Source organism: Mastigoproctus giganteus, chromosome 7, assembly GCF_048544385.1.
Source record: "Mastigoproctus giganteus isolate SK-2022 chromosome 7, ASM4854438v1, whole genome shotgun sequence".
Taxonomy (NCBI): Eukaryota; Metazoa; Arthropoda; class Arachnida; order Uropygi; family Thelyphonidae; genus Mastigoproctus; species Mastigoproctus giganteus.
In genome coordinates this window covers 170,001,843-170,016,979 of record NC_143581.1, presented here as the reverse complement: position 1 = coordinate 170,016,979, position 15,137 = coordinate 170,001,843, and the positions used below count along the sequence as shown (strand labels likewise).

Here is a 15,137-nt window from a genome sequence, read left to right as displayed (position 1 = left end):
TACTCGGAACAGAAGTTAAACTAACTGGTTTATAATTACTCGTGTCACCTTGCGATCCCCCTTTGTGAATTGGGGATACATTTCCACATCTCCAGTCCATGGGTATCTCCCCTGAGTCCAAGGATGCTCTCATAATTATGGCTAAGGGTTTGCTTAGTTTGGTATAACAAACTCATCAGACAAATAGAGTGGGTGAACAAATCTGAATCTCTTTTATTATAAAGGGGAAATTTACCTTTAAATATATTGACTAAAACTTGTGGTTGGTCACTCACACAGTAGCAGAACTTTTCTGGATTTATTGGATGATTTTCTATAGCAGCGTGTGAGAAACGCTAGAGAGAACACAAATCTTGATCTGATTAACAATAGTGATGCTTCATGCATTAAGAATCTCCAGAAAAGGAACCATTAGGTGACATAGATCCTAATATACTGATGTGGGATTTACTTAAAGTTAACTATTGTCTAGGTTTTGGGAAGGGATTTTCTTTTGAAAAGATGACCACAATTGTTAGACATTTTTAAATTCTTTTCACTGAGACCAATGGATGAGGTTACCGATTGCAAATTGTCAGTGGGAAGCATTCAGGAAAGTAACAATAGAAGCTTAACCTATTTATAGAAACTAAGATCTAAATTTAGACCTAAATCGATCTCAGAGGAAATGATGAGACCAGTAGCAGAGAAAAAGAGTGCATGTGATGATTATGAGTTATCTGGGGATCCAGAAACTTGTAAGTACAAAGTAGTCTACAATCAATTCACTAAGGGAGTTGCCAAGCTAAGTCAGATTATGAGAAGGCATGATTTGCTAAGAATGCAAAGAAAAAGTAGCAGATAATCCATTTCTTATGTTAACACTTGAAGGAAAGGTGTTTATCAGTCCACTACAGATGAATGACACAACTGTTGATAATCCTGTTCAGTTGTTGAAAATCTGAATAAATAGTTTGCATATACATTCACACATGAAGTATTTAGAGGTGGGAATACCAGAGGTATACCAAGTTGTAAGTTGGAATGAAATGATTTTGTGATAACCAAGAAGAAATTGGAAGTGAAATTGTTGAAATGAAGTAGCAGAAGTAAGAGATAAGCATATCTTTTACGATAATTATGAGAGTATTCTTGGATTCTCAGAGGTCCCTGTAGACTGGAGATGTCTCTCTTATTGACAGAGGAGATTGAAGAGTGAAATGAGTAACTACAGACCTGTAAGCTTGACTTCTGTTACAGGGAATATAACAGAGATGGTTAAAGAAGTATTGCAGTATCATCTTGATAGGAACACTGTTATATGGAAATCACAGCATGAATATGCTGAGGGAAGATCTTGTGTGATCAGTCTGATTAGCTACAATGACACAGTAACAAAGAAACTGGATGGAAAAAAATAATTTTGACTACATATACTTGGATTTCAGTAAAGCTTTTGGTGCTGTTCCATGTGAAGGATCGCTGTACAAATTGGAGCAGCTTGAAATTGGCATAGATTACTGCTATGGATATTTGAGTAGCAGGAGACAGGGTATTAATGGCAATTCTCTTCTTGCACTAATGTTATTAGTGGACTCACTCAGGGTTCTGTGCTGGGCCCTTAGTGTTTTTAGTATTTATTAATGATATTGGTGATGACAGATCAAGTTTAATTTCCGAGTTTGCAGATGATGCAAAGGTTGGTAGGATGGTTAATGAATGATGGATCAATGTGTACTACTGCAACCATTGAAACAGATAGGCTGTGATGTGGCAGTTCAGGTTTAACATTGAGAAATGCAAGGTACTGCATAATCACTAAATGATGTACAACTCTGGAGAGGTACTACACTCTAGGTGGGGTTAAACAACAGAGGCTTAGGGATAATTGTACAGTTCAACATTGTTTTCTGTGCAGTACAGACAGGCTGCTAGGACAGCTTATGGAGTTATGTCAGTGATATACAAGAATTTAAGCAGTGGGGATAAGAAGATAATTATTTCAATGTGTAAGGCAATGGTTAGGCCACATATTTAGTACTGCATACAGGTTTGGAAGCCTCATTTTAAGGAGAATGTGGACCTTTTGGAATGGGTGCAGAGAACAATCAGATTAGTGAAATACACAAAAGGGTACTATTATCACAAAAGACTTCAGTTCTGCAAATTGCAGTGATTGAAAACTAGGCATCTGTGAGGAGACCTGATTGAGTTGTTTAATGCTTTAAATGGATTGATTAAACTGAATTCTGATGGCACCCCTACTCTTTCTTGGACAATGTCATTATTATTGTCATTAACCACCATATCCACCTCTTTTATCATCATCAAACTTGAAATACCTACACATTGATATCATTAATAAATATTAAAAACATTAATAAGCCCTAACAAAAACCTCTGTTGTATCCTGCTAATCACATTAGTTTACAAAGGGAGCAGTTGCCATTTATAACCTGTCTTTTTTTTTTTTTTCACCCTATTATTTAACCCTCCCTTTGTCAATAGTATTAATTTGTCTAATGTCACATTGCTCCAATTTATACAAAATTCATATATGTGGAACAGTATCAAAGGTTTACTGAAATCTGTGTATGAGATGTCAAAATTATTCTTTGCATCTGGTTCCTTTTGACACCTCATAGTAGCTAATCGGACTTGTCAGGCATGATCTCTATTTAGCAAATCTGCGCTGATTGCCTTAGACTCATGTGGCAAGATGATCCTGCATAATTTCTTTGAAACTTTTATGAGAAATTTTCAGAAGATATTTGAAAATAAATTATCTTTAAACTGAATATCAGTTTCACTAATAAATTTATTGATTAGGCAAAATTGATTATAAAATATAATCAGTTTTTTGATTAGCAGAGTTTCAAGTTAGAACTTTTGAAAAAATAGTTTCTTAGTGAAAACTGAGCAAATTGATAGCTAGTGCACTTTACATGAAATATTGTGTGTGTGTTTTATTTTTATTGATTTTTTTTTTTTTTTTTTCAGGGTAATAACATCACAATGTTTTTGAAGGCTTTGCACTCTTTTCCTGGACACAGTTTAAGAAATATTATTTTCGTTCCATTGCTTTCAACTGCTTTTACAAAATGGAGATGTAATACTAGTGTTATTCAACCATCAGCTAATGCAGTTTCTTCTAACCATGGCAATATAATTCCATACCATACATCAGTGAGTTATTTGTTACAGTTTTGCTGAAGAGAATCTAGCATTCAGAATTACTAATTGCATTTTTTATAGTGGACTTCCACTGTATAGTGAAATCCCACTATAAATTTCATTGAGAAAATCAGAATCTAGCATTCATAAATTATTAATCATGTATGTGTATATATTGTGCAAGTGATATAATGAGAGCTGAGGAACTTGTTAGACTGTTCATATTATATCTTATGAACATTGTAAAAGAAAAAATAAATTGTGAAAATGTGTTGCATATTCATTATTATTCTCCATTCTCTTTAATTTTATATTCTTTATTGCAGTCAAACAATATGGTAATGAAATAAATCAGTATATATAAATGGTTCCACCAAAATTGATTCAGCATCTTTTCTTTTTTTATTATTCCAAAGAGAACTCATAGAGAATGGCATCCCAATTTTTTTTTCAGTCCAGTGACAGTTGTTTGAAATTATATACAAATTATTGCTACTTTGAAGTGCGGAATAACTCCTCAAATAGGCCTCTGAGGTTGGGTATATTCATAATACGTTCTTAGCGTTTTTTCACCAACCTTTAGCTTTCAAAGGCTCCAGCCTTCTTCTTCAGCAGTATTCTCTATTATTCAGTACACCTTTAAATATCAGTGTTTTTATTGTTCCAAGTGGAACAATATTGTGCATTATTGTTCCAAGTGGTTGGTGAAAAAACGCTAAGAATGTATTATTTGAAGTGCGGTCTTATGGTAACATATGCAGATGCAAACATCTACATTGCAAGGTCAGATATGCTTCCACAAAAGGGGCTAAAATTAGCACCCACCTTTTTTGGAAGTATTTTAGTTAATTTATTAATTTTATTTATTTAACTTAAAAGGTTATACATCAAGAAATCATTATTGTTCCAAGAAAAACCTTTGTTATGTAGACAGAGGATATGGCAATATATATATATAGGATATGCTAATGCAGTGTTTTTTTAACCTTTTTTGAGTAATCAAACATTTTTCAATTGGGGGACCAAAAAATCTATACAGTGTGAACTTTATTCATCCACTCAAAGAGGTAACTACCATTAAGGGGAAGGGGAAGGGTCATTACTTTCGTAAAGGCAACTACGATGGACTGAGACAGTATTTAAATTCTATACAGTGGAACCAACTGATGATGTTACCAACAGCAAATTCAAAATGGGAAGCACTCAAAGAACTTATCTTGGAAGCTAATAGGCTTTACATACCAACTAAGAAATATTGTTCAAGGTTTAGGCCTAAATGGATGTCAGATGAACTAATGAGACATATGGCAGAGAAGAAAAATGCATGGGATACATACAAATTAACACGTGACACAGAAGCCTATGATAGATACAAGTTGATCTGTAACCAAGTTACAAAGGAGGTTAGGCAGGCGAAGGCAGATTACGAGAAATCTTTGGCAAGGAATGCAAAGAAAAACAGCAAAGAGTTCTTTACTTATGTAAACTCTAGAAGGAAGGCGATGAATCAGATTGGTCCACTTGATATCGATGGGTCAACTGATGATCCTGCTCAGGTAGCTAACAAACTAAATGAATATTTTGCATCGACATTCACACATGAGGAGTTATTCAGCGAGGAGGATGCCAGAGGTGTATTCAACTCTGGCAGTAAGCTAGAGAATCTTGTAATAACTGAGAATAAAGTGGTGGAGAAATTGTTGAAGATAAACACAAGAAAGGCACCTGGGGTGGATGGGATCTATCCAGTTATATTAAAGGAGGCAGCAAAGGAAGTAAGCAAACCCTTAGCCATAATTATGAGAGCTTCCTTGGACTCAGTGGAGGTACCCACAGACTGGTGATGTGCAAATGTGACCCCAATGCACAAAGGAGAATCAAAGGCTCACAAGAGTAATTATAGACCTGTGAGTTTAATTTCTATTCCAGGAAAATTAATGGAGTCACTGGTTAAAGAAGCACTGCAGGATCATCTAGACAAGACTTCAGTTATAGCTCAGACACAGCATGGTTTTGTTAAGGGGAAGTCTTGCCTGACCAATTTGATTGGATACTATGATGCAGTCACAAAAGAACTGGATGCAGGGAATAACTTTGATATTATATACTTGGATCTTAGAAAGGCTTTTGATACTGTTGCACATGGAAGACTGCTGCACAAATTGTAGCAGTGTGGCATTGGAGGCAAATTGCTGCTATGGATAAAGGGGTGGTTGAGGGGGAGAATACAGAGAGTGGTAATCAATGGACACTGCTCATTGTGGACTAATGTTATTAGTGGTGTCCCTCAGGGTTCAGTATTGGGTCCATTATTGTTTTCTGTATTTATAAATGATATTGATGATGGAATATTAAGCTTAATGTCCAAGTTTGCAGACGATACGAAGGTTGGCAGGGTTGTCAAGGACACTACTGACACTATGCTGCTGCAACAGGATCTGGAAAGGTTGAGCTGAGAGGTGGCAAATGAAGTTTAACATTGACAAATGTAAAGTACTACATATGGGAAACAGCAACCCCAGAGCAATGTATCAACTCTGTGGTACTACACTGACAGTGGTAGAGGATGAAAGGTACCTGGGGGTGGTTGTGCAGGCAGATATGAAAATTTCTGAGCAGTGCAGACGGGCTGCAAGAGTATCTCATGGTGTATTGTCAATGATATATAGGAATTTTTCTAGCAGGCATAAGGAGGTGATATTCCTTTGTATAAGGCAATGGTCAGGCCACACCTAGAGTACTGTATACAGGTCTGGAGGCCTCATTTCAAGAAGGATGTAGAGCTGCTGGAAAGAGTACAGAGAAGGGCAACAAGATTAGTGAATGGAACAAAGGGGCGCTCTTACGAAGAAAGGCTTAAGTTTTGCAACTTACAGTATCTGGAGACTAGGCACCAGCGAGGTGATCTGATAGAGGTGTGTGAAGTCTTGAATGGTTTGAGCATGCTCAATGCTGATGGGATTCTTCCTCTTGCTCAGAATAATCACCAGAGAGGGCATAAATTCAAATTGAGGAAAGACAGATGCAGGATAGACGTGAGGAAATTTGCCTTTAGCCAGCGGGTCGTTGGTTGGTGAAACAGACTTCCATCCCTTGTCGTGGAAGTTGATAGCCTAAATAAGTTTAAGGCTCAGCTGGACAGGTATTTCAAACAAACAGAGGGGTGAAGTGGAAGTGGTGTTTTTTTTTGGCTGATGCTGTATAAGCTTGCTTTCTTGCATCAAATGCCTATGCTAATGCTCTACTCACTTTCAGTACAAAAGAACTTTATCTTTATGGCTGTGGGCCTGGGGGAACATGTGGATTCAAGTTCCTCATTGAAAGTTGACCCTGTATGCTGCCACAAAAAGTGCACAGCCCATTGTGAGGTACTGCACTGTTATGTCTGATGGAATAAAACAGTTACCAATGAAGTTGTGAGCTCTTCTTGCCTCAGCCATGCAGAGTATAAATGCATGTTTATTTTTTTTTTTTATTTAGAAACAAAACAATTCAAACTAATTACATCACAAGAATTTGTTTTTGGTATAGATATATCATGTACAGTATGTTTTATTTTAAAGCACATCAGATTACATTGAAGTGTAGATAAGTGGAACATTTTGTGGAATCTTGAGATATATTCTCTGAATGCTGGGGTCAAAATGCAATCTAAATTTCTTCAGAATTAAAAAAAAAAAAAATTATGAATTCATTATCACATATCAATTTCCGTAACCCAGAAGATAAGTTGTTGTTGTTGTTTGGTTTTTAGGAGCATTAGCAACTAAGGCCATATTGCTCCGGGATATGCGGTGGTCATTCCCTGACCTTTCCGCATCCTCCGTATTTGGGGATGATGGGCTCGAACCCCGGTCTAATCAAGAAGCATGGGCTAAGCACTGCTGCTCCTTCCCACCTGGCTATGCCCCAGAAGATAATATTTATTATATATATATATTACACTGGTCAACACATTATGAAAATACCCAATCTTGACTTATTTTATGCTGCTGAATACAAAAATCACATTAAAATTTGTCGTTGGCTCTTGTTTTTGAATTACATTTGAGGGTCTCATGTTAGTGAGTTACTCTACATTATCAACTACGGCTCTAGACAAGATGCATGGCAATGCTGCAGTTTCAGTACCACCATGCTGTTATCACATGATTGGTAACTCTCACCTCTTTCTGCATCACACGATAAGTTGTCTCCTCAAATGAGTCTTTAACTCTGTTGCAGTAATCCTCAAATACGGCTAGGTACTAGGTGATTCGTTCTCAGTTAACAGTTGTTCTCTGTGAGATTCCTACTTTTTTCACAGGATTTGTGTGGCATCAGATTAATATTCTCCTTAATTGTGTGAATAGTCCAGATGACTTGTGTTACGTATGTGGAGGAGTCACATTAGCTTCAAGAAAGCATCCCTTAACTCGAGCCATAAAAAAGGCCCGTTTCTTGTACTTTTGGTGTAAAGTAGGCGACCAGGACAAGAACTGGGCTCCACACATTTGCTGCACTACCTGTTCATCAAAACTCAACGTGTGGGTGAATCAAAAAGGATGTTTTATGCCTTTCACAGTGCCCATGATATGGAGGAGGCCAACAAATCTCGTCACAGACAAGCTGTTACTTCTATATGGTGCCTCCTATTAGAAAAGGGATAACAGTGAAGAAAAAGTGGACAGTGACATGCCCAAATATAACCCCAGGAGCTCACCCAGGGTCCTGAGTTGGATATCATCATTCTTCCCTTTTTTGGTGATTCCCTTCTACTTCGAACTCTTGTTTTCTCTCTCTCAGGATAATTCAGAAATTATTTTTTTTTGCTGGTGCAGCATAAGCCTCAGGCTTCCTTGCACCATGTGGTTAATAATAATAATAATACCAACTGCAATTCATCTCATGGCTCACGGTAAACCACCTGACTGTTTTTCTGTACACTCTGATGATGATGAAGACACTAATGAACATCAACTTGATATACTCGAGGAAGTACAGCAGCCGTCTACATCAAGGGATCCACCATTTTGTCCAAACCTTTATCCTTCTGAACCACATAAGGTCACAGAAAGTGAGCTTAATGACCTTATCAGGGATCTCAAACTGCTGAAGAATAAGGCAGAGCATTTGGCCTCATGGCTACAACAGTGGAATCTTCTAGATCAGTGCTTCCCAAACCTGGGTAAATTACCCAAAATTGGGTAAAAGTGGTTTTTCATTTATTGTAAAAGTGTAGTAGTAGTACTCTGAAGAAAGTGATCAGTCAGTGTGCACTGACGCCGCCTCTGTAGCTAGGTGGGAAGGAGCAGCAGTGCATAGCACATGCTTCTTGATTAGACCGTGGTTCGAGCCTGTCACCACCAAATACGGAGGATGCGGAAAGGTCAGGGAACGACCACCGCATATCCCGGAGCAATATGGCCTTAGTTGCTAATGCTCCTAAAAATCAAATAACAAACAAACAACAGTGTGCACTGATACTCTGAAACAGCCTAACAAGTATTTATTTGCTATTTAATAAATACGTCATATGCTTGTTATTAGATTCAATCATTTTTGCCACACTCGCATGCAAGTGGCTTATTGACAAAATGTGTCTACACGTACCGCCCCTAAACTAAAGTGGGTAAGTCTAGTCGTCTAGTCTAAACTTTAGGTGCAGTGTGTTGCTAGCTGTGGCAGTGTGAGGTATGTATCGTGCTGGCTGTGTTTATAAATCATACTGTACATATTTAGAAAAGGTAATCTTCATTATATTATTTGTAGCTTTTTTAAAATAATATAATGAATCTTCAAATCCTAATTTTCATCTTTGTTCTTACCCAGAATGAGTGCTACCAAACGTCCTTATGTGCCAGACTTCATTGAACTAGGTTTCACCTATATCGAAGGGAGTCACGAAACAACAATGTGTTATGTGCTCTGCCATTCTATGCAATGAGTTATTGAAAAAGAATAAGCTCCAAGCCCATATGAAGTTGAAACATCCAACATTGTTGTCCAAGCCTCCGTCATATTTTCAATGTTTTGAAGGGATTATAAAGAAGCAGCGACTTACTAACAAGGATTCCAAAGCAATTAATCAAAACTTTGAAGTGGCTTACCTGATTGCAAAATCAAAGGTGCCACACACAATAGGGGAAACGCTCATCTGGCCAGCTGCTATTCACATCAGCGAAATAATGTGTGGGTCTGACCAAGCACGAAAAGTGGCAGCAGTACCATTGTCCAGTAATACTGCTGGAGACATCAAGGCGTAAGTTTGCTATTCAACTGGACAAAATCACGGATGTTTCCAACAACTCGCAGTCAATGGTGTCTATGTATGTTATAAGTTTGAAATCATGATTGAGCAATATCTTCTTTGCTGCAAGCCTTTGAAAATGACATGTAAAGGAATTGACATATTCCACGCTATTCATGCATTTTTAGGCAAAGAAGGTTTAATGTGAAATTCCTGTGTGGGGATTAACAGTGATGGTACTCTCTCAATGTTGGGTCAGCGTTCAGGCTTTATAGCTCATGCAAGCAACAAAACCCCAAAATTCTCTCAACACATTGTATAATTCACCACCAAGCTCTGGCTGTCAAAGGTCTTCATGAACTAGAGGAAGTCATGAAAAACATCATTACCATAGTGAACTTAATAAAGGCAGATGCTTTAAACACAAGACTCTTCAGAACCTTGTGTTCCGAAACTGATTCATTACATAAGAACCTTGTTTTCTATGTGGAGATCCGTTGGCTGTCAAGGGGGAATGTTCTGAATCGCTTTTGGGAGTTGAGGACTGAAATTGAGATGTTTTTGGTTGAAAAGAAACATGCTCTTGTTGAAAGAATTTCCAACATGAAGTGCTTAGCTCAGTTTAGTTATTTAGTTGATATTTTCTCCAACATGAATGCACTTAATCCACAACTTCAAGGAAAAAAGGAAAATAGAATTTCTGCAAGTGAAAAAATAACAGCATTTCAAGAAAAGCTCAAGTATTGACTAAAAAAGGCAGAGCAACATAAAATTGCATCCTTCTCCACCCTTTCTTTGTTCTTGGAGGATGCTGATACCTTTATTCACATCATCCTTGATTTCACTGAAATCAAGGGTGATGTGATCACCCACTTGACAAAACTATCTTTGTGTTTCAAGGAATTGTTTCCTGAACTAGAATGGTCTATATATTAGTGGATTGTAAACCCATTTCTGTGTGACTTGACTGAAATACCCAATAGTGTTAATGGTTTTGCAGAGCAAATGATGGAGCATAGGTCAAGCAGTCAGTGCAAAATGTTATTTGAAGAAAAGAAGGACCATTTGGAGTCTTTCTGGTTAACAATTCACAATGAATATCCTGTGGTAGTTGGGGAGGCCGTGATGCAATTATTGCTGTTTCCAAGCATGTGTGAAGTAGGATTTTCCACTCTTGCCTTCATAAAGAGCACAAAAGGAAACTGTTTGCTGAACCCCAAATACGATGTGAGGTATGTTCTGTATCCAATTGCTCCCAATTTTGCGGAACTAGTAAATAAGATGGAGCAGTGGCATTATACTCATTAGCTGGGAACTGGGTGATGAAATATTCATGGTGAATAATCACCAAATTTTTTGTGGCTGCTAAAACGTTTAGACATGTTAAAAATAAAGACGTTACATCAAACATATTGTTTGCTTCCTATTTTTTACCGATCTTTCTTCACTTGTCATGTATGTTTTCTGTGCAGTTAGTGTTTCACCTACATTGGGTAAAAAGGACTTTCTGATAAGCAGTTTTAGGTAATGAAGGAAAAAGTTTGGGAAGCATTGTTCTAGGTCATTCTGTGAAAGTGACAACATTTTGTACTCAAAATAAAGCCTATGATAAATTCTATCAAACAGAAGGTGAACTCGCTGTTTTTAAGGATATAGATGGTCTAATGGCAACAGTGAACTTGAGGCATGTTCCCTAAGAATGGAGACTATTTATAGATGCTTCTAAGGTAATAACTCTTGCATATGCCGTCAAAAAAAGAAACATGGAAACACGGAGAACATCCTCATAAGTGTACACTATCAGAAGTACGAGTGGCAGGTATGTGGTGATTTAAAGGTAATCACCATTTTATTAGGACTACAAAAGGATCACATTAAGTATTGTTGCTTTCTCTGCAAGTGGGATAGTTGTGCCAAGGATATGCACTACGAGAGGAGGAGTTGTCCTCACTGAAAATCATTAACACCTGGAATGAAGAATGTAGTATTTGAACCTCTGGTAGATCTAAATAAAGTTTTGCTTCCACCACTCCACATCAAATTGGGGTTCATGGAAAATTTCGTGAAAGTTTTGGAAGTGAACAGTCCTGCATTAACATAGCTGTAAGAGAAATTCCCAAGGTTTAAGATTAAGGCAGGTGTTTTCATTGGCCCACAAATAAGGCAACTTTTCAAAGACGAACTGTTCGAATGTGTCCTAAGTGATGGCAAGAAATCTGCATGGAAAGCCTTTTGAAATGTTTTGACTGATTTTCTAGGAAATAATAAGGTTAAAAACTATAGGCAGCTTGTGGAAGATCTCATTACTTCTTATGACAAACTGAGGTGCAACGTGTTATTGAAGATGCATTTCTTCCACTCACACCTGGATTTCTTCCCACCAAACTGTGGCCATCAGTAATGAACATGATGTGTGCTTCCATCAAGACATCCCCACGATGGAACAAAGATACAAAAGCAAACAGAGTGCTGTCATGTTAGCCGATTATTTTTGGATGGTGAAAAGGGATACTCCCGAAGCTGAATACAAGTGAAAAGGTTCCATGTTTGATACAGGTATGTTCGTAGCTACATCTTGCTGCCATATAAATAGCATTAGCATTAGTAGAGGCATTTGATGCAAGAAAGCAAGCTTATGCAGCATCAGCCAAAAAAAAAAGTAACATAAATAAATAAAAATAACCACTTCCACTTCACCCCTCTGTTCATTCGAAATACCTGTCCAGCTGAGCCTTAAACTTATTTAGGCTATCAACTTCCACGACAAGGGATGGAAGTCTGTTCCACCTACCAACCACCCGCTGGCTAAAGGCAAATTTCCGCACATCTATCCTACATCTGTCTTTCCTCAATTTGAATTTATGCCCTCTCAGGTGATTATTCTGAGCAAGAGGAAGAATCCCATCAGCATTGAGCATGCTCAAACCATTCAAGGCTTTGTACACCTCTATCAGATCACCTCGCTGGTGCCTAGTTTCCAGACACTGTAATTCGCAAAACTTAAGCCTTTCTTCGTAAGAGCACCCCTTTGTCCCATTCACCAATCTAGTTGCCCTTCTCTGTACTCGTTCCAGCAGCTCTACATCCTTCTTGAAATGAGGCCTCCAGGCCTGTATACAGTACTCTAGGTGTGGCCCGACCATTGCCTTATACAAGGGAATAATCACCTCCTTATCCCTGCTAGAAAAATTCCTATATATCATTGACAATACACCATGAGCTACTCTTGCAGCCCGTCTGCACTGCTCAGAGAACTTCATATCTGCCTGCACAACCACCCCCAGGTCCCTTTCATTCTCTACCACTGTCAGTGTAGTACCACAGAGTTGATACGTTGCTCTGGGGTTGCTGTTTCCCATATGTAGTAATTTACATTTGTCAATGTTAAACTTCATTTGCCACCTCGAAGCCCATCTGCTCAACCTTTCCAAATCCTGTTGCAGCAGCATAGTGTCAGTAGTGTCCTTTGACAACCCTGCCAACCTTCGTATCGTCTGCAAACTTGGACATTAAGCCTGATATACCATCATCAATATCATTTATAAATACAGAAAACAATAAAGGACCCAATACTGAACCCTGAGGGACTCCACTAATAACATTAGTCCACGATGAGCAGTGTCCATTGATTACCACTCTCTGTCTTCTCCCCCTCAACCACCCCTTTATCCATAGCAGCAATTTGCCTCCAATGCCACACTGCTACAATTTGTGCAGCAGTCTTCCATGTGCAACAGTATCAAAAGCCTTTTTAAGATCCAAGTATATAATATCAAAGTTATTCCCTGCATCCAGTTCTTTTGTGACTGCATCATAGTATCCAATCAAATTGGTCAGGCAAGACTTACCCTTAACAAAACCATGCTGTGTCCTAGCTATAACTGAAGTCTTGTCTAGATGATCCTGCAGTGCTTCTTTAACCAGTGCCTCCATTACTTTTCCAGGAACAGAAGTTAAACTCACAGGTCTATAATTACTTGTGTCAGCCTTTGATCCCCCTTTGTGAATTGGGGTTACATTTGCACATCTCCAGTCCATGGGTACCTCCCCTGAATCCAAGGAAGCTCTCATAATTATGGCTAAGGGTTTGCTTACTTCCTTTGCTGCCTCCTTTAATATAACTGGATAGATCCCATCCACCCCAGGTGCCTTTCTTGTGTTTATCTTCAACAATTTCTCCTCCACTTTGCTCTCAGTTATTACAAGATTCTCTAGCTTACTGCTAGAGTTGAATACACCTCTGGCATTCCCCTCGCTGAATAACTCCTCATGTGTGAAAAATATGAAAAATAAAAAATCATCATCAGCCATTTTCAATCCACTGCAGTATGAAGGCCTCTCCATGAACTTTTCAGTTTCTTCTGTGTTGTGCAATGGCCATCCATTTAATCTAAACTGTTGAATTCATCTGTCCATCTCCATTGTTATCTTCCATGTTTTCTTTTAGCTCCTCTTTTGTACCATTCTATTATTTTCTTAGTCCATCTGTGTCTTTTAGCTATGTGGCCTGTAAAGTACATTGCAGTTTTTTAGTTTTTATAAGAACATCCTTTACTTGGGTTTGCTGCCTAATCCGTGTGTTTCTCTTCTTATTCAAGTCTGATTCCTAATATAATCGTTCCATTCTTTGCTGTTTAGTTTTCAGCTTCTCTTCCATTCTTTTGGTGAGTGCCCAAGTTTCACTTCCATAAGTCAGGTGGGGAGTATACATTGGTTCATTATTTTACGTTTTAGACAAATTGAGATATTGCTCCTCAGTATGTCACTATATTTCCCGAATGCTATCCATCCGAGAGTTATTCTTCTTTTGACTTCGAGCCATTTATCATTATTACAGCTAATGCCTTGTCCCAGGTAAGTATATGAATACACCTTTTCAATTACTGCTCCTTCAATGATTATATCCATTTCTGTGGCATACTTGTTCAACATTATTTTTGTTTTAACAATATTCATCTTTAGTCCGAAATTTTTACTAACTCTACATAACTGATTAAGATTTTCCTCTAATTCTTCGTGATCACAGCTTATGATCACATGTGTCATCTGCAAATCGTAAAGGGTTTAGGTACTCTCCATTCACATTGACTCCTTTTTGCGACCAGTCCAATCTTCTGAAAGCTTCCTCAAGAGCAGCAGTAAACAACTTTGGAGATATTGTGTCTTCTTGTCGAACTCCTTTCTCAATTTTAAATTTGCTATTGTCTTTGTCTAGTGTAATAAAGGAAGTAGTGTTCTCATATATTTTCTTCAAAATCCTAATGTATGAGATGTCTATGCCTTGTCTTTCCAGTGCCTGAAACATTGACTCATGCTTTATGGAGTCAAATGCCTTTTCATAATCCACAAATGCCAGGCATAATGGTGTTTTTTATTCATTTGCTTTCTCCGTTAGCTGTGATATTGCATGACAGTGATCCATAGTTGAGAATCCTGTCCTAAAGCCAGCTAGCTCTTTCAGTTGATTCTCATCAAGTATTCTTTCTAATCTGTTAGTGATGACCCTTGTGAACAACTTGTAGATGTGGGACAGCAAGCTAATTGGTCTATAATTTCGAATTTCTGATTTATCTCCTTTGTTATGCAGCAAAATTATGATTACGTTATTCCACTCCTTAGGCATCATGCCTTTCCTAATGTATCTTGTTGAAGTCTTGCCAGTTTCTGTGCCATGTCTCTTCCTCCTAATTTTAACAACTTTGCAGTAACTTCATCTTCACCTGGGGCTTTTTGATTCTTCATTTTCTTCAATGCA

General features: G+C 37.9%; 1 protein-coding gene across 1 annotated transcript in view; it reads left to right on the top strand.

The window, feature by feature from the left end:
- Positions 1-670: 670 nt before the first annotated feature.
- fh (frataxin) overlaps positions 671-15,137 on the top strand; it is a 77,171-nt gene continuing 62,704 nt past the window's right edge. Inside the window, exons 1-2 of the mRNA XM_090378476.1 lie at positions 671-748; positions 2,980-3,165. Of these exons, the coding sequence (XP_090234602.1) occupies positions 671-748; positions 2,980-3,165 (264 nt within the window). The remainder of the gene's footprint in view (positions 749-2,979; positions 3,166-15,137) is intronic.